This window comes from Pempheris klunzingeri, chromosome 10 (genome assembly GCF_042242105.1).
Source record: "Pempheris klunzingeri isolate RE-2024b chromosome 10, fPemKlu1.hap1, whole genome shotgun sequence".
In the NCBI taxonomy this organism is placed as follows: Eukaryota; Metazoa; Chordata; class Actinopteri; order Acropomatiformes; family Pempheridae; genus Pempheris; species Pempheris klunzingeri.
The window spans coordinates 14,721,680-14,740,466 of NC_092021.1; the positions used below are offsets into that span (position 1 = coordinate 14,721,680).

The 18,787-nt window shown below is 41.1% G+C and overlaps 1 protein-coding gene across 1 annotated transcript in view; it reads right to left on the reverse strand.

Moving 5' to 3' along the window:
• The window catches only part of abca12 (ATP-binding cassette, sub-family A (ABC1), member 12), a 62,784-nt gene that overhangs the window by 24,836 nt on the left and 19,161 nt on the right, over window positions 1–18,787 (reverse strand). The window contains exons 24-46 of the mRNA XM_070838360.1: window positions 18,517–18,684; window positions 18,078–18,295; window positions 15,964–16,908; window positions 15,704–15,810; window positions 14,352–14,458; window positions 13,823–14,022; window positions 13,269–13,345; window positions 12,387–12,517; window positions 11,181–11,351; window positions 9,849–10,013; window positions 9,478–9,667; window positions 8,275–8,414; window positions 7,579–7,698; window positions 7,326–7,416; window positions 6,716–6,895; window positions 5,814–6,141; window positions 4,780–4,894; window positions 4,095–4,424; window positions 3,304–3,373; window positions 3,054–3,188; window positions 1,952–2,113; window positions 1,535–1,718; window positions 691–909 (exon numbers count right to left, since the gene is read on the reverse strand). Of these exons, the coding sequence (XP_070694461.1) occupies window positions 691–909; window positions 1,535–1,718; window positions 1,952–2,113; window positions 3,054–3,188; window positions 3,304–3,373; window positions 4,095–4,424; window positions 4,780–4,894; window positions 5,814–6,141; window positions 6,716–6,895; window positions 7,326–7,416; window positions 7,579–7,698; window positions 8,275–8,414; window positions 9,478–9,667; window positions 9,849–10,013; window positions 11,181–11,351; window positions 12,387–12,517; window positions 13,269–13,345; window positions 13,823–14,022; window positions 14,352–14,458; window positions 15,704–15,810; window positions 15,964–16,908; window positions 18,078–18,295; window positions 18,517–18,684 (4,553 nt within the window). The remainder of the gene's footprint in view (window positions 1–690; window positions 910–1,534; window positions 1,719–1,951; window positions 2,114–3,053; window positions 3,189–3,303; window positions 3,374–4,094; window positions 4,425–4,779; window positions 4,895–5,813; window positions 6,142–6,715; window positions 6,896–7,325; window positions 7,417–7,578; window positions 7,699–8,274; window positions 8,415–9,477; window positions 9,668–9,848; window positions 10,014–11,180; window positions 11,352–12,386; window positions 12,518–13,268; window positions 13,346–13,822; window positions 14,023–14,351; window positions 14,459–15,703; window positions 15,811–15,963; window positions 16,909–18,077; window positions 18,296–18,516; window positions 18,685–18,787) is intronic.

Sequence of the window (18,787 nt, forward strand, 5' to 3'; positions counted from 1 at the left end):
GTTGCTGTAAAAACATCTAAATGACAGTTTCTGTTAACAAGTGACTGCTGAAAAGAGGAACAAGTAATCATGGTAATAATAACTGTGTTATTGAAATGAGTAACTTTAATCTAAAATCATTATTATGTTATCCTGTTATTGGGTTTTGTACATGTTTAGAGTGCCACTTAGTACTGTGTGAGCAAGTTAACACAGGTACAACTAATACAATTGATAATGAGAGTGTAATAGGTGTGAATGATCAAGATAGTATGGTATACAGCCTACTTTTTATCATTATCATTATCATCATTGTCAATAAATAACCTTTACAACTGTTAAATGTTTAAGTCTACCTTTGTTCAGCTTTGTTGTCCTTGCTTGTAGTTGTATTTCTGTTTTGTCTAAGGTTCATTAGTACACTGAGAGCACTGAGTCAAATTCCTTGTTTGTGTACAGATACTTGCCAATTCTGATTCTGATTCTGATTCTGATTCTGATTCTAATTCTAATTCTAATTCTAATTCTAATTCTAATTCTAGTCTTGATCCTACTGATAGAGCCAAGCCCACAAATCAAATATTGCTTAGAGCCCCATAAAGGCTTCGGCTGGCCCTGCAGAACCATTATTTCCTTTTTATTGTTAAAGATGCCGTTGACTGGCATGATGACACTGAGCATGCTCACTGTACTGTGTGACCAGTAACTCACATGCGGACTTGTTCACGCAGTTCCCTGTGTGACCAGTGTGGGGCCTTGATCTGGCCGTACAGCAGCAGGTGCTCCTTGGTTGTCATGTGGTCAAAGAGGACATCATATTGCATGCACACCCCAAGATCTTTGCGGATGTCATCAATGTTGGTCTGCATGTCTCTGCCATACACCTCGATGGTGCCCGCAGAGGGGGCGAAAAGGCCAGTCAGGAGGGACCTAAGCACAAAGTATGGTGCCAGTGTTGATGGTTTAACAGCTCATGCAGAATTAGTTATGATGATTTCTTGGCTATTTTATGTTTCATAATTGTGAAAGAGTTCAAATAGAATTCAAATGCATTTCAATACAGTTCAAATACTTTTGTTCATATTTGCTACCTGGGTATAAAATGTTAAAAATGCCTGAATGTTTTCTCCCCATTAGCTATTTTTTAAACTTTACTCTTGAATTACAATTTCTTGGTCCTGAGAATATTAAACACATGAAATCCCATCATGGACTTGGTTGTTTTTAACATTGCTGGATTGTATTCTGCTGCTGCATTCATAGTGTAGTGCTCTAAAAAAGAGCATCAGCAAAATTAGTCACATTTAAAATGTAAATGTAAGTACTCCAGTTAATGAGGACCTGCCAGGCTAATCTCTGCCACGGTACATTTGCTGTGCCAGATTTGGACAAAACAATCTCCCTGTCAGCAGCAGACCCTTGAGATGATTAAAGGGATGCACAAATCAAATTTAAAAGACAGCACATACGGTATATGAATGGTCAAAATGCATTTGTATTCAGTTAAGACATGCTGAGACAGTGAAAACTGACTGAAAAAATATGCCACACATACATGGTGGTGGTCTTGCCGGCTCCATTGTGACCAAGCAGCGAGGTGACGTGGCCCTCGTAAAAGGAAACGTTAAGGTTTTCAATAGCTACTCGGTCGCCATAGATCTTGCTGAGACCATGGAGGGCAACGCCCACTGGGTGCTCTGAGAAATCCTCACCATCCTGAGAGGAAAGAGTGCTCTGGCCTGAGAGAAACATGAAGACAGAGGATCCTGTAAATCAAACTAACAGGAGGGCAGGAACTAAATGACGAGTAAGGGGGAAATATAAATGTAGTGAAGTGTCAAGGTTGGGAAAAAAATGACAGACCACGAAAGGAAAGACATCATGTTCTTGCTTCAAAACACAACACTGGAGGAGACAGCATTGCTTATTGTTATCTGCCGCAGGAAAGTACATCGTCATTTTTATTCTGTACCTTTTCCCTTGTCGTCTGAGAAGACAGGCTGGTTTTTCTGCATGATGTTGCTGAAGAGAAGTCCTCTCCCCACCTTACTGTTTGGTTTAATGCAACAGCACAGGTCAGCCCAGAAGGAGGCTTTGAAGGGGAAGTACCATGGAGCAGCGATGCCATATTTTCCTGAAGGGTAAAAAATAAAACAAAGACTTCCTCGTTAAACACTGTTTAGACACAAGTTCACCAAGCAATTCATACACTACTGTACGAGTTGTCCCTCAAATGGTAAATGGTCTGTATTTGTATAGTGCAGCCAGTCATTTTGACTATTCAAAGCACTTTTACATTACATCCTCATCCATTCACCCATTCACACAACATTCATTCAAGAGGAAGTTGGAAGAGACTAATTCTTTCACACACATTGATTCACACACTGACGCTATGGTTCAGTGTCTTGCCCAAGGACCGCTGACCTTCTGATTGATGGACGACCCAGTCCACCTCTGAGCCACAGCCGCCCCAAATACAGACTTTAGCACAGAATGGTGGCATTATAGTGCCTTTACTCCTGATACTTTACACATTAAGTCAAAATGTCAGTCATGCTCATAGTGTCATGCTAATGCTAATAATGTTATGCTAAAAGTAAATTGCCATTAGGCTTCAAGAGGAACTGGCATGACAAAGGAGTTCAATGTTAGACAAAAATTGAACTCAACAAAGTAAAGCTACTGTATTTCCTAAAATTTATATTAGAGACATTTATTATTTCAAATTCCCTCTGTTTGATAGGCAAATTTGGTCATATTTTATTTCAGTGTGAAGCCCTGCATTATGCAGTAGGCTGAGACATTAACTTACATACATCCACAGTGACAGAAATGTGGATAATAACACTTACGATGAGTTATCCAGAACAATAAAGTGTTGAGAATAGTATGTTTACATTGTTGAAGTGATGGAAATGTGCATTATGCTTTACTGTTATGCACGTTATATAACGGGCACCAGGAGTTTATCCACCCTTGTTTTCCTCCAGCCTTTACTTGAAGCAGGCCTTTATTTGTTAATGAAGACCATATCCCTGGCCACAATTAGAGACCCGGCTTTTACAGTTTACCTGGGAACACCATTCGAATGTAACCCCCGATCATGAAGTAGAGGATGGAGTCGATGAGCATTAGCCAGCAGAGCCAACCGAAGGAAGCTGTGTCTCCAGCAACGGGCGAGGTGTATGAGTTGCTCCAATGAATGCCTAAAGAAGTCAACAGAGGAAATGTTTTATTTTGCTTCCCAACTGAGTGTGGGTGCTTATGTGTCGAAGAGATTTTGTTTGATGCAAGTCAGATGTCTAGTGTATATGTGCACACCTTCTCCCTGGGATTCGTAGCGAGAGATATATTGGCTGGCATAACTGAAACAGGTTGGGGAAAACAAACTCTGTAGGAAAATGAGAGACATATTAGACAGGATACACAAATAGAAGCATTAAAAACACACTGCTTTTCAGTAAGGCCTCTCTTCTGTGCTCTCGACAACTTTGTGTCGTATGAAGTGAAGTACTTCAAAAGCCTTTTCCAAAGTGTTATGAAGAATTTTCTTCAAGGTTAAGAAGGCTTTAGATGTGCACAGTGATGTTATGTTCTTTAATGAATTCAATGTATAATTTACCAATTACGGATCATCAGCACCAAGATGAAAATAAAAATAAAAAACTGCTGTATTTTCTGAAAAAAACAAAGATGCATTGCAAAAATGCACACAATTTATATTAGCATAAGAAGGCTGGAAAATAGTTTTTGTAATTTAGAAACTGCTGTTTGTCGTCCACTACATCTGTGTTTGTACATTAAAATGATAAATAAAAATACTACCTCACAATGGAAAACAACTGGAAGAAAGAGCTACAGTTTATTCAAACATTTTCATAAAGTAACCGGCATTTTTGAGCCTGCACTAATATATTTTGAATCATAATGTTGGTAAAATAGTTTTCTAAGACGAAAAGCATAAAGAATATTTGATTATAACATGATATGTTCCTTATCTCTCCGTTCACAGAAGAAGAATATAATAACTTATATTATTTTTTTGTTGTCACAGTACCAGTACTACTTTCATATACAAGAGCCATAACAGAGGAGGTTCAAAGGTTCCTCACCAGGGCACTCTTTTCGGATATGGTGAGGTTCGTCTCCATGGCCATGACCACGATGAAGGGGAAGAAGCAGAGGATGTAAAGGAGGCTGCCACTAAGGCCGGCAATGTAGGTCTTGTCAAAGAAGGAGCTGACCAGGTAACTGAAGGCCAGGATGCTCAGACTATAGTCGCAGAGGTATAGGAAAAGGAGGAAGCCGTCACTGCTGGGCAAGATGCCGCCGTACTTCAGCACCAGTGTGAGGATGATGATGGTCAACACCAAGTAGGTGGCGCACTCCAGGAACCAGGCAAAAAAGTGGCTGAGCGGGTTGACCCCCATCATTTTCATGTACTATGAGAAAAACAAGAGTAGCAATGGATGGGGATACAAGAAAAGTCAGTAAAAATAGAATAATTTCTGTTTACTTCAGAAAAGAAACCTGCAAATAGGAGGGAAGGAAAAGACAATTTAGCATTTGTAGCTGTGTTCAAAACTCAGAGAGGAAGGCCCATCACCCTTTCAACTGTTCATCAGTAATAATTTGGATTTGTCCACAAATGTGAGTCTGTAATTACTTTTTAGAGAGAAAAACAAAATGAAATTGACAGTAACATTATAGGACATCTTGGAAACTAAGAAGTCAGTGTTCAGTGAAAAAATACAGAGGCAGGTTTAATCAAGTGAGAGAAAGAAAAAGAAACATTACCTCATGCAGCCTCAGCTCTCTCTCGTACACCAGTTTCTTCACAAAATCAGCCACAAACAACACCCAAGCCATCATCATCATGAGTGGGAAGACAAAAGAGATGGCCTCCAGGTACCTGGGTAATACAGTACAATACTGTCAGTCAAATTGCAAGAAAACCTAACATCCAATCACTGTCAACAACAGCAGATGATCATCCAGTCACTGGCTTGACAGAGAGACAGATGCAAAGCAGAAGAACAATATTGAAAGAAGACTCGGGGATCTTTGACAGCTGCGCTCTGATTTTCTTATTATTTAGTAAAAAAAATTCCGCTATGTTTTATTTTTTTATTTTTCTGACCTACGGAGATACGTAGGAATAGGATGTTCTTCATACTACATAACTATATTTCACGGCTATCATGTCAGGGATTGTGCTGTTGAGTAATAAATCAGAAGAACAGAGATGCGAGGATCATCATATCTTATAGTTAGTCAGAAAGCAGCCAGCCAGAGACAGTGGCCTGCTGGTGCTTCGCAGACAGAGATATCAGCACTGTCTTAAGATACACTCGAGGGCAAGCAAAAACATAGGCATTACATTCAAGCATGATTTATTGGAGACAATGCAGTGTATCGACGCACAAGTTAATGCCAAGAACATTCTGGATTGGAAATTTACTACAAAGCTGAGTGGTGTTCTTTATAGGTGGTTATTAAAGGCCTGAACGACGTTACAATGTATTCATATATGTGTATGATCTTCAAAAATGAATGCACGGTAATAGTGAAAATTTATGTGCATGATGAGGAGCCAATTAAAATGCAAAAGGCTCCTGTGAATGACTACTTACCGTCAGTGTCAAGTGGCAAATGAATAATGAGAGAGCGTGCATTATTCCACATCAGTGTTTGTGTGTGCCTTCAGATACACTGTGTGTTCTCTCCTGTTTCTATGTATGCATGCATATCAGAGCAGGTTCATACCATGTGCAGGTGTGCGTTTGTTTCAGATGCATGTATGTGTGCATGCATGTATTCAGGGGACTCACTCATCACGGAGGTGGCAGGGATAAGGGAAGGGCTGCAGCTGGACAGCTGGCTCTGTGACTCTCTGTCCAGTCTGGGTCTCAATGATAGCCCTATCGATGTTCTCCTGCAGGTAGACAAAGCCCCGGTTGTAGCGCATTGTCTGGCTCGCCGAGATGTGTGTTTCCTTCGCAAAGTAGGGATTCCGGACTCTGTCAGTACGCATGACGTTGTCCATATGCATGCGGATTGTGTAGCTGACTTTGGGAGGCAGGGAGGATGCGGAGGTGGAAGACCTGGCCTGACGTTTCCTGGATGAGTCCTCGTCCTTGGGAAGCTTGAAGATGACACCTAACAGACAGATTGCACCATCTCACTCTACGCAGTTTTCACTTAAGGACAAAAATTCAAAGAACAGACTAACTCCTAAGTTCCTTGACCTAGATAAACTGTTATAAGCATCCTCACCTCAACTCATTATGCCCTTTAAAGGAAGTACCACAGATTAAAAAATGTAAATGATCCTATGTTTGATGAGGTGGATGCTTAATGTGCCTTTGAAGCTGCCAGCCTCTTGTCACAGGCTGTTCTTACACTCAAGAAACCTCTGTGTTATCTTCCCACACACTCAAGCACAGAAAAACTCAATGGTTGAAAAATCCTAATGGGTAATCTACTGGGCGTCTCCCTATTAAAAGGGGGGACATTAATCAAGGCCATGAAACTTTTTCAAACAGCTATATTATAGTGAATCAGGAGAAACATGATTTACTGTCACAGAATGCAAAATAGTTCAACATCACATCCACGCAAGCAGATTACAAACCACTGCAGGTTATGGATGCATGTGTCACTGTCCAGTGAGGACTGCATAAGTCTGTTCTGTTTACATAATCCTTGTCAATGACACCCAATATTTACTCACTTCCGTAGAGATTGCGGCTTTTGGCAAGCTCCTCAGCTGCAGCGTTTAGCTGGTCAGCGGAGTCGTAGCCATGGTAACGGTCAAACTTGACACAGGAGGAAAGGTTCATCATCAGGGTGGACAAGGTGGTGATCTGATTCAGCATGTGTTTGTTCTTTTCCAGCATGGCTGTCATGTTAGCTTTGGGAAGGAAAAAAAAAAAAAAAACAAGATTTAGAAATTTACTGACAAGGATAAAGTTACTCTAGGTGCATTTTTAGCTTTGACTGCTGTAAACCCAAATAAAAATAATCCTATCTGTTGTGTCTGTTGAGTGTCACGCCCTGTTATGTTATATGTTAACTAAGATAGGAATGTGGTCTGATAATATAAGGTAATCTAATTAAATGTGTGTATGTCAAAGTCAGACCTTGTGGAAACAATGACTGGCATGCATTATCATATCAAGAAGAATTCATGCTGAAATGAGTTCAAGGCTTCATGCAAACCTGAGGAGGGGCCCCACTTTCTGATAGCGTGGATACTTAACAGACAATAAGTGAGGCAAGAATATAAAGGTGAGCCTGGTATGTGCAGCTTACAAAAGTAAGACCTTCAAATGCTCACTCACAGAAGTTGCTGAGCGTCTCCTTCATTTCGCCGACATTGATGTCTGTCTGCATCTCAATGAAATTCTTCACAAAGGAATTGCCGAGGGAATTCTGACAGGAGGGGAGGGAGAGTGGAAGAGACGATGCACAACATCAAGATTCAGCTGCTGAAACTCGTAGAAGACCACTGAAAAGTTTATCTCCAGACTTTCAGATGACAGCGAGCCGGATAGAATAATCAGATATACAGAAGACAGTTCTGAGTTTTCATACCTGCAGCATTGGCAAAGTGTGGCTTAGTACTTCAGCAGACTTTATGATGTAGTTGGAGGATTCAATCCACTCACTGGAGTGCTTCCTCAGATCTGCAAACTCCTGCAAGGTGGCATTGGCCTAAACAAGGACGGGACAAGGACGAGAACATGTGAAATGGCCGGGTATCAGCAAGATTTCATAACCTGCTGTGTTTGAGTGTTTGTGTGTGTGGCTGTTTGACTCTGTGAAGGCAACAGTACACTGCAAATAAAGTCACACTTGCTCAAAATAGAACCAAAGTTGAAGGTGGGGGTGCATACAAATATGTGTATGCTGCCTGCAACTCTGTCTTGCTTGTTTACTACATGCCAGTCAGGGGTGCATCAAGACTTAACAAGTAACTATCACCTAGAAGAGGTAGAAACAATGCTACAAACTTATGTAAAAGCATCACCGAAGTCAGATAAGGGTTTTGGTAGGATTTCAAACACAAAAGTTCATAAAGGTCCTGAATGTGCTAACCCTCAGACAAGCTGACTGCAACATGTTTGAGCTGAAAAGCAAAGGAAATGAGTCAGAGAAGAAAGTGGGGATGCCATCACACTAGGTCAGTCACAATCATGTTCACAGCATGCAGATGGGTAGGTAATATCTAGTAAAGGGTAGAGTATGTAACTTGTGCATGTGCTCATATATAATGTATATACAGTCTACCTTCTCCATTATAGCCCTGGTGACAGGTGTGTCAGGGGTGTACAGAATTTGTCCCATCAGCATAGGTTTGAGGAAGGCCCAGGCGATGGCTCCTCCGGTGGTATTAACCATGTCCAGGTACATGTTCATACAGTAGGGAGCTACACAATGAACAAAGAGAGAAGAGCCATTAGACATACAGTAGTCACAAGGGGGGGAAATAGTTGTCCAGGAAAACTTGGGTCATGTTTTGTTCCATTGTTATATACAGTTTGAGGCACATTTTTGAGCTTGAAGGATGAAGATTTAATATTTTCTTATTGTCAACAAAGCCAAAACCAACATTGCATAAGGCAGTCTGTCCAACTTTTCTACAGTGTCTGTAGCACTCAGCCCCAAGGTCATTCATTTCCAAGACTATATAATCTTTAAAAAGTATAACTATGCAGTTTCAACAATACTTCATGGTAGTATCAATTAATTTGTTAGTTTTGGTCTTTTCATGGGATTTGCTGGTGAGAAGAAAAATAGATCAGCAGCCTTATTCTTTAATATTTACTCCTTTGTGAATAATGAGATGAGATAAAATTTCACACCTTCCTAAAATCTTGAAGGTGGTGAAAATGTTTGGCCTTGTTAGTGAATAAGAGAGGTGGATGTAGCCTGAAAAGTAATGCCAATGGTCAGCAGGGGCAACTCCAAAAAGAAGTCCGATTGTATGGAAGTCTATGAGAAAATAACTCACATTGAGAGACTGAGATATGTTATCTCAGTAAACATTTTCTGAATGAGTTTATGGTCTCAGTCACTTGTTTCAAGTCTTCTTCAATACAGCATGATGTTCATTTTGTAAATTATGGTCCCACTGAGAGTAAACCAGATGATAAATCAGGGCATGCATTAGAGTGGGATTAACTTGTGACTAACTAATCAGAGGCGGGGGTCTTCATGGAATGAATGCCACTGCTGGTTCAGAAACCAAGATCGCAATGTCCAAAACGCTGCTTCATAATAGCAGTACATTTTTGAGTTGTGAATTTCTCTTTCCATACTCCAGTCTGTGGCAAAAGGTTAGGGGGATGGGATACTCTGTTTTCTTAATGCCAACTTTGTGATTTAGGCTAAGACGACAACTAGAAACACTACTATCATTAAGAAAGGTGACTGCACTGACTGTATACTTCAGTTTGCAAAAGCACCAATTCTCGTTTCTTCTCAACATACTGGCATTTCGTGGAATCTTGAACCTCTCGATCATCTCCTCCCTCTGTTGGTTGTTAGGGAAGGAGGAGGCTGACATGGCGGGGAGTTTGGAGATTCCGAACAGAGCCAGGATACCATTACTGCACAATGCTCGAGAGAGCGTGACGAACGTAGCTTTGCTAGACATGCGGGTCCTCTGTCCTCTCGTCATCTGGTGAAAAACACAGATAGAAGCTTTTATTGCTTTATGATGTCTTGTAAATAAGGCTGACAGGACTTCAGCACTGAAACGTTTATGTTTCTCATCTTTGTTTAGGGGTTAGAGACACCAAAGTAGAACATGCATGAATACATTGTGGGCAAAGCACTGGACAGTAGAAAAGACTACCCACTTGGTGGAATTCGTTGTTGGCCACCAGGTTGAGGTCACTCATGCTGAGCAGGTAGCTTTGGAGCTGATCAATGGCAGGAAGAATACTGTTCATCATGTCGGTTATAATCTCAGCCATCTGAAGCATAACTCCCACCAGGCTCTGCAATTCTTCAGACAACACCATCTGAAAGAAAGGGACCAACATTCAAACATGTCCGTCTGGTTTTATTCTCCCCACTGTGACTGCTCCACAGACACAGAGCAACATTATCATTCATTTGGAGTCGTGCTTCTAGCCAGCTGGATAATGTAAATCCAATATTCGCTCTTTTTTATCTCTGGTTTGGCCTTCACTAACTCCTGAGGTAAACATCAGCCTCTTGAGCCTCAAAAATATTGATTAGAGCAGCTTTAAATACAGCTAGGAATCTACCAATCAGTGATTGAAGGTAGAAAATATTTATTGCATTGTATTTATATGTGTGTTAATGTCCTTCCAACGAGTGGAATATAAATATATGAAATGAACACAGCTATCTTAAAGTTTCAACTGCAGCGTGAATGCTACTGTGCTGAAAGGACTCCACACAAGCAGGATTTAAGCATGTGTGTAATGACTCCTTAATCACTTTTCAGATTTAGCTGTTTCAGATTAACTTGCCACTCTTGAATGACATTAGTAAGTCATGCTCCCTGCTGAGTATAAGTATGTACTGCGATGGAGGTGACATATTTTTTGATTAGAATCAATCCGTTTTTACAATCAGTGCCTTGTGATTATAATCAAAGGGCATTTAAAAAAAAACAACAAATTAGGACAAAATATGAATTAAAACCCAGGATGAAGACAAAAGTAACTTTTCATGGTTAAACAGAAAAGATGTTGCATTTGAAAAAGAAAAGATAAAGAAACTGACTGTGTCTGTCATTGATTGACTGTATCTAGGTAACTAGCTCTCAAATAAAAATATAAATGGTCCATTTGAGTTTTTGGGACAGACAGTGTTTGTTTTCTAAGATCAAATGAAAAAACATCAGTCATGAAATCCATTTTTATGGGTTTGTGAGGTAGACAGAGCTTTGTCAAGTGAACAAATATTTTCTTGTACAAAAGCATCTCTCTCCGACTTACATGTTCCTCAAACAAGCACACTTTAGCATCAAACGTGTTTTTACGACTGTCCAAAACAAACTATTTCTTGGTCCATTCAGCCATTACAAAAAGGAATTTGTAATCAGTAAATCCTCACATTCTCTGGTATTTTTACAAAACAAAAAACAAAACATTTACTTGTAAATGTACCATGTTATTTTTCTTTGGACAAAAGACTCAATCTGGATTCAGCCTTACTCTGTAGATGAGTTTCTCCATGCTGACATGGCGAGCCACCAGCAGTGAGAAGCTGTACCACTCTTCAACAGACAAGGAGCAGAAGGTCTCCGAGATGACCGAATCTGTGTCTTTCATGTTCCCAGATGCTGTGGAGTTGCAGTGACGCAGGTTGATCAACCAGGACAGGATCTATTTTAAAAGCATTAAAGCAAATATGGAAACAATTAACACTGGCAACAGAAGTACGGTAGAAAGTATGACACTAACAAACCTATGGACAGTTATGAGCATGATCCATGCTATATTAGTGCATTTACATCACTGAGAGCAGATTCCTTCTTTCAAACTGTTCACCTGAGTCTTTATGTGGAAAATAGATTTACAAATCTCTGATTTCTCCTTTATTTAGTGAAAACAACATTTAGTATTTTACGGGATGAGTCAGTCTTGCTGCTCTCAATGCTTTGCAAGAACTGCATGTAGTCAAACATGTTGAGACATGTTGAAACAACGGTGAGGATCTGGAATAGTAACAGTGAAAAGATGAGTCTCAATCAGACTCAACTACTTTTCAAGTTAGAAATCATGGAAATGTCTTTCTTCCAATTCAAGGTACATGTCTGAGTCATACAGATCAGCTATATCTTGTGTTATTAATGTAAACTCTCCTATTAAATTATTTTCCATGCACTTTTTGTAAAATAATCTACTCTGCTGCTGACTTTAAGAAGACAGCCTTTTATTCCACAAAGTCATATGTGCTGTAGAGAAATGGTGCATGTATAGTTGTTGCCAGCCACTGAGTGATTTTAATTAGGCTTGCAACTCTGTATCCATTGTACTGTAAAGACACCAGTTTCGTATTTTTTTTTTTGGGATGATTGAGATGGTGTTAAATAAAACAAGCTGGCTTCACAAAACGCAGCGCCTGTGCCATTTGCTGAAAGTTCCAGGGCTATCCTCCAATCAAAGTGAAGTTACATTTACTGTAAGTTGCACCATGTAGCATCAGCCTTGGGAAAAGTATATAGGCTATGTAGGCCTAATGAAAAAACAATACAATGATGCAAGGCCACATAATATTCCCTTAATAAAGGGAACTAAGGACTTCTCTGCAAAAGAATACAACGATCTGCAACAAAACAGACCTAGAAACCATGTATTAGATTGGCAGTGTGTCTTCAAATTCGGTGACTGTGTCTACTGAAAATGACCCTGGCTCACCACTAAATTGTTGTTTGGTAGAGTGGTTTCCAACAGGAGGTGGAGAGCAACTGGGTCGAAATGCATGTGTTCCTGAACATCTGCCACAAACGCTGTTTTATTCCTCAGCATCTCGCCAACCGTCACCAGCCCTGGGAAATAAAGTGACAGAAGCAGTATTAGGACATTGATACAGTGTTTTGTTTTTTCTATTTTTTATTATATTATTGGTGGAAAATACATAAAAATGGACTATAAGATCACCTAGGAATTATTTTTGCTTTGAGGTGCATCTCGTCCTTTAATTCTTCAAATAGTTGTCCTGTCAATTACATCTTAATGTAGTGCTGTCGTACTACCTGATTGCATTCCTTGCTATTGAATAGGGTGTGTTCACATGTTGCTTTTTTTTTGCCATTTGCAGATACCGCTTTTAAAAACCACACCGGGCTACTGACTGCTGAATGACATCAACTGTTCTCAGCCAGACAATCATAATGAAAGATACACTGGTTTCATGTTTAAAAGAGCACAATCATGGACAAAGTGACCGTGCAGAAACTGACCACTGTGATAAATTACTATTGCTGTTAATCCAGCAACAAGCAGCATGGTGGCATCAGACACAAGTGAGCAACAAGTGTGTGTTGTTATGGAAACAAGGTTTGTGATCTGCTTTTTTCTAATGATAGCGCATGAGGGAGCACCCTTTCAGTATCACAGCCCTAAATCAGATTTTGGATATATCTTTTTTTTTTTTTGTTTTCAAGATTGATATATGTTGAATTTTTCTAAAAGGAAAATCTGTATATCAACACACAACATCTGGTAGGCTTCTGTAAAACAGTGTCGCAGTGATGCGGGAATGCATCATAATGTGAAACACAGTGACTGGTGTCTCACCTGGGGAGCTGATGTTAATGTTGAGAGAGCCCAGGCTGCTGATGTTAAAGCCCAAACCTTGACTCAACACAGAGGTCCTGTAATTACATACGAACATGCATGCAGACACACACACACACACACACACAGAAAATAGACACAAACACAAACAGAGAGATACATACTAATCAGGAAATATAATAAAATATTTCTTGACAGGAAACTTACATTTTATTTTAATTTTATTTCAATAAAATTAAACATTGCCAGGCATCCTGCAGGAGAAATGTGCTACGGTGATAAATCAGCTCAAAAAATACAATGAAACTTTGCCTACTGGCCCCACCAAGCAACCCATCAAGTAACTCTTAGATACTTCAATACCTGTAAATCCTGTGAGGTGAATTCTGTAAAGAGCAACAACCTAGGCCATTACCTTTAGCAAATTACACAAAAGTGATGAGAGAGGTAACGATCTAGATGATAGTGAGAGCAGCTTTCACAGTGCAAAGTGCTGCTCCCTGCTGTGAAAACTCCTGAAAGGAAAAGATGAAAGGACGAAAACAAGGCTGTACCAGTCTGACTGGACGTTGTAGGTCCTTGGGTCTCCAATGAAAGTCTGAAAGATGGCATCTTCCAGAGTGGCTGTGTTCATCATCAGACTCTTCACCAAGATCTCCACGCTGGGCAGAAAAGTGTTACACAGCTGACCAGGCTGAATGGAGATGGCCAACATCAGCTGACGCACAGACTCTGTGTTCTCCAAGGTGCACACCTGCAACGAATCAGTCACATAAGCACCATTTCTCGCCAGAATCTCAGGATCAAACATAGGCAACAAAGATCGGGCCAGCTACTGTGGAGTGGGGTTACAGTTAGAGCCTAGAATCTGTCTCACTGTGCCTCTAATATGAATGGGTTTAAACCCTGACAACATTACTGTCATGTTGTATAAACAATATATGAAATAAATTTATTTTCAAGTAATTAGAAAATATAGTTATTGAAACGTTTAATGAGTGTGGTTTGAGACATTCTGAAGTGCTATTTTTCCTACTTCGATGAATAGTAAATGTGTGAAAGTTGCAGCATTAATGCAGAGACCTGAGATCTCAGGTGGCCAAGTTTCTCTGTGAATTGTGGGTCTGTCAGGCTGATGTGGAGGAGCTCAGAGGCTGTTTGGATGGTCTGTTGCATGAGGATCAGGTTCTCTGTGACAGGAGGGAGAGAGTAAAGGAGGGGGGAAAAAAATGAGGATAAGAGAGAGGTTATTAGAGTTAGACAGAGAGATGGGATGGGGAAGGGAAAAGAGGGCAATAAGGTCTGTAAGGTGACAGAATAACATGACATCCCACTGGGCTTCATTACGACTCGCACCATTACGGGGCAGCGTCGTCAGGCTGCAAGCAGCAAATGATGTGCTTAAAGTGAAGCCCTGTGCGGGACTGATGGGGCCAGAAGGGCCAGCAGTACTAGATGCTGTCGTGCATTAAAACACATCTGACAAGCCCAAAGAAAGGCTCCACCTCAGGCAACAAGATGTGATGACAGAATATTTAATTAGGCCGAAATTAGACAATGGTGATGTTTACTTTCAGGGTGCTCAACACCTTGAGGCCTTTGCAATTACAACAGTTCACTCTGAGTGCGTGTGTGTGAAGAATACGAGTGGGGTTTTCGGGGAAGTTGCTGCTGCTGCTGCTGCTGCTGCTGCTGCTGCTGCTGCTGCTGCTCTCCTGCTGCTTACAAAGAGATTCTATGCACTGAAAACATTATCACACAAGCACAGATGCCAATTAAAAGGAGGTCATAGATGTCCACTTGTGTGAGTGCAAGGGGAGACGTTTAGCGAGGGCGGACAGGATAAGTGATTGAATTCTACTTTGCTAATGAGATTTAAAAAGGTGCTGAGTGGCTTTCTGCTGGAGAAGGGCCATATGGCCTTGGGCTCTTTGGGAGCTCAAGCTAAGCTGATGTGAAGTCTTATTCCTCATATCTCCATAATGAATTATGCCGCACTATAATCATGTATACAACAACAACAGCATTAACAAAACGTTTTATGGTCTTCCCATGGTCTCACAGTAGCTATGAAGGTCAGAGAAAACGCAGGTACTCTTCCATGCTGTGCCACTGTTTAATGGCACAGGCTGGCAAACCGGGCTGATACATACATACGTACTGTCACAGGAGGTTTGTAAACACAAGCTGCAGCATTAGTGGGAGATCTACAGTACAGCAGAAATTAGACTAAGCATGAGTGGGAGGGAATTCACTGAGGAGTCAGTGGCTAAAATTAATTTCGAAAAACTGAAAAGACAAAGGATCTTACATCTGGGGATTCTCCATTTAACTACTGAGAGCACGTTTCTCATTATAAAGCTGCCCCTGGTCCAGTGTCTGTCTAACTGTCCTGGCTGAGTCAGAGAGACAGTAGGTCTGAACCACTGACTTACCTTGAGATTCACTCGCAATTGCTCGGATGATATTCTTAAGCATCGAGGCGAATGGAAAGCCATCAGGAAGCATATCAACTGCATTCATCAGGAGATCCATTGATGATCTGGGGAAGATTAAAAAGGGACAATTTATGAAACAGGGGTCAATAGAGCAACATAATGATGAAAACCAACCTTTTTTTTAAGATGCTGGGGCTTAGTCTACTGAAGAAAAAACGGCAAAAAGTATTTTCTTTTTTTTTCTAAGTCAGACTTACGTCTGAAGCACGCCAGGGAGAGTGAGGAAGGAGAGCACCCCAAGGGCAGAGTCAATGGTGTCTTCCCGAGAGGCATTCAAACCCCACGGCATGCCACGTGTAGCTCCCTTCATCACAGTGTTCATATCAGGATTGGCAAAGAGCACGTGGACTGTTTCCATGATTTCTTCAGTTGTAGGTGGGACAGAGACGGCTTTGAACATGGCATGGTAGTCAATGTAGAACAGGTCTATGAAGTCATCAATGGGGTCTCTTGTCTGCATCATCGGGGCCTCGCGTCGGTGTCGGGTCCTCATTGCATGGTTACCGCCTGCCATTGTCTGCTCAAACATTAGATGGTGGCCCACAGGGCCCAGAAGACCACTGGTGGTTACCAACTGCCTCAACATTGCAATTATGTTTCCGGCTAGGTCTTCAAACAGCTCCATGTTTGCTGGCATGTCCACATTCATCTGGGTCAGAACAGACAAGAGAGGCTGGAGGATGTCGTAGATTTTGGGTAGAGCCTGAGTCAGCAGATCCAGTCCAGACGTTTGAGTAGAGGCCAACCATGCCGACATCTCGACCACCTTCTGCAAAAATAAGCTTGTGCCATTTCTTTCCAGAAATTGCTCCATGGCTTGGTAAATCATAGGCGCATCCCCAAATATCTTCAAGTTGATTATTAGCTTGATAGCGTCCATTATGATGTCAGTGAGAGCTGCCTCATTTAGTCCGGAGGGATTTCCCCAAATCATGGAGAAGATGTCATCTGAGGTGATGTTTGCAGAGGATAGGAAGATCGTTGCTGCTTCTCCGAGGAGCTCCTGGAAAGAGCTGCTGTCCTGAGTGAGTTGGTAGTTGTCCAGAATGTGACTCAGTGCTTTCTCTATACCTTCAATGTAAGGCTCGAGGAAGGGGGCCACGCTTCGCAGCTCATCTAAGAGCAATTTGATGGAAGATAAACTGAAAAGGGGAGAAATATAATGAATGTTCAGTTCATTACACACATATAGTCTCACGTAAAATATATCAATATTAATACAAAAAATGTGAGATAATTGTAAGACCTAAAGCACTTCTATTGACAATGAAATAATTCTCACCAGCGGCTTTCATGCAATGTAAACCATGTTTTTGATTCACTTCCTCAATGCAATGACAGAATTCTAATTTCTCGGTTTTGACCAGAAGTAATATTTCTTCATCATAATGCTTTATACTTATTCGCATAGTTTTCCCATTTCATCCTCCATAATAGACTGTGAAGTCTTTCCACTGTGATCAATGATCTATAACTCATGCAGTCAGACCTGATTGATTCCCTGCGATATGCAGAATGTGATCCTTATCACCATGCCTGGCTCATTATTGCAGCTGGCATATAAAGGGAAATCAATTTTAAGAGGATGTCTCGGTGAGCTGAATCATGGCTAAGCCGCTATCTGCCTGTTTTCAGGGAGACTCGCATTAAATTAATCAAGTTGAATGCAAATGTGATCACTCTAATTCCTTGTGTAATTATGTATGAATGAAATTGGTCTTACTGGTGCATTATGGGTAAAGTTGTAACAACAAAAAGGAGCCGTGAGTTGGTGTATAGGTGAGTCGGTGTGTCTGTGTAGAAATGCTGATGGATTCCTCACAGAATTTAATGGAAATATAAAGAAAACTACCAGAGTTGTGTACAATAGTGTTACGTATGATCAGACTTTAATGTTCAGTGGGATTTGTTCTGTGGCTGCACTACATTTTGATAGGATTGCGATGCATTGTCCACATATCCAGTGGCTTCATTGCGGTCTGGTCTGTCTGATCTACTTTGGCCTCTGCAGGTGAGGAAACTGGGAACAGAAGTATGCTGTGATGGATTTTTCCTCACTTTTCAGTGTTGCTCTTCCATTCAATTGTACTGAGGCGACAAAGTTATGTGTTTTTCACATAAAGGTTTCGATAGTCAACAGGTTAATGTCAATAAGCAATAATCACCTAACAATTACATGGTTCTGGGATGCCAGATTCACTCCAAATACCTTTTGTTTTATGGTGGTCTTTTAAGTATAGTAAATCATGACCACAGTGAAGGCACATCGTGTCAGTAATGACATAACCTGACTGAAGCTGTATATAGTCACCTGTTTCGCAGCTGCATGTCCTGGAGCTGCTTGTACAAGAGAAGCTCCATCTCAGGGCTCAGAGGCTGGCCTGCCAGCATGGAGAGCTGGCTGTGGAGAGTCATGCCGAGCTGCTCTGTCACCAGTGTCTGGTTAATGCTGACGTGGTAGAGAGATCGGACAGTATTGACAATCCTGGCAGCGGTGGCACTCACACCCATTGGTCCCGGATTCATGTGCTGTACAGACAAAATACAGCAGAGATGGGCAAAGTGGCAGCTTTCTCTGTGTGTCAACACTGCCACCAAGTGGTGAAAGTGTTAACTGTGAATGAAGTTTTCCATTTTTTTTGCATACATTTTAATATTTGAGTCTGGTCTGAGAAAGATATCCAGGATGGAATATCCTTTGAATTTGTCTGTTTGCAATTTTCTATTCAATTTGGCATGCATCCACTCACGTTCATGTTCAGATGGGTGTAGACAGTTTGGGCTTCATGATAGGCCTCCAAAACAGGCTGCAGGCTGATGCTGCACCACATAGCCATGGTGGCGGGGCTTAGCCCTGCTGCCGCTCCTACCGGACCCCATGCTTCGAGAGCTTCACTGCACTGCAAGGTGCCATTAGACTGGAGGGAAAAATGTCATGAAAAAGACATCTTATTATGTTTCATATACATTGTCCTGAGAAAACCAGTTCAGTTACCCACACACAGATATAAATAGAAGAGT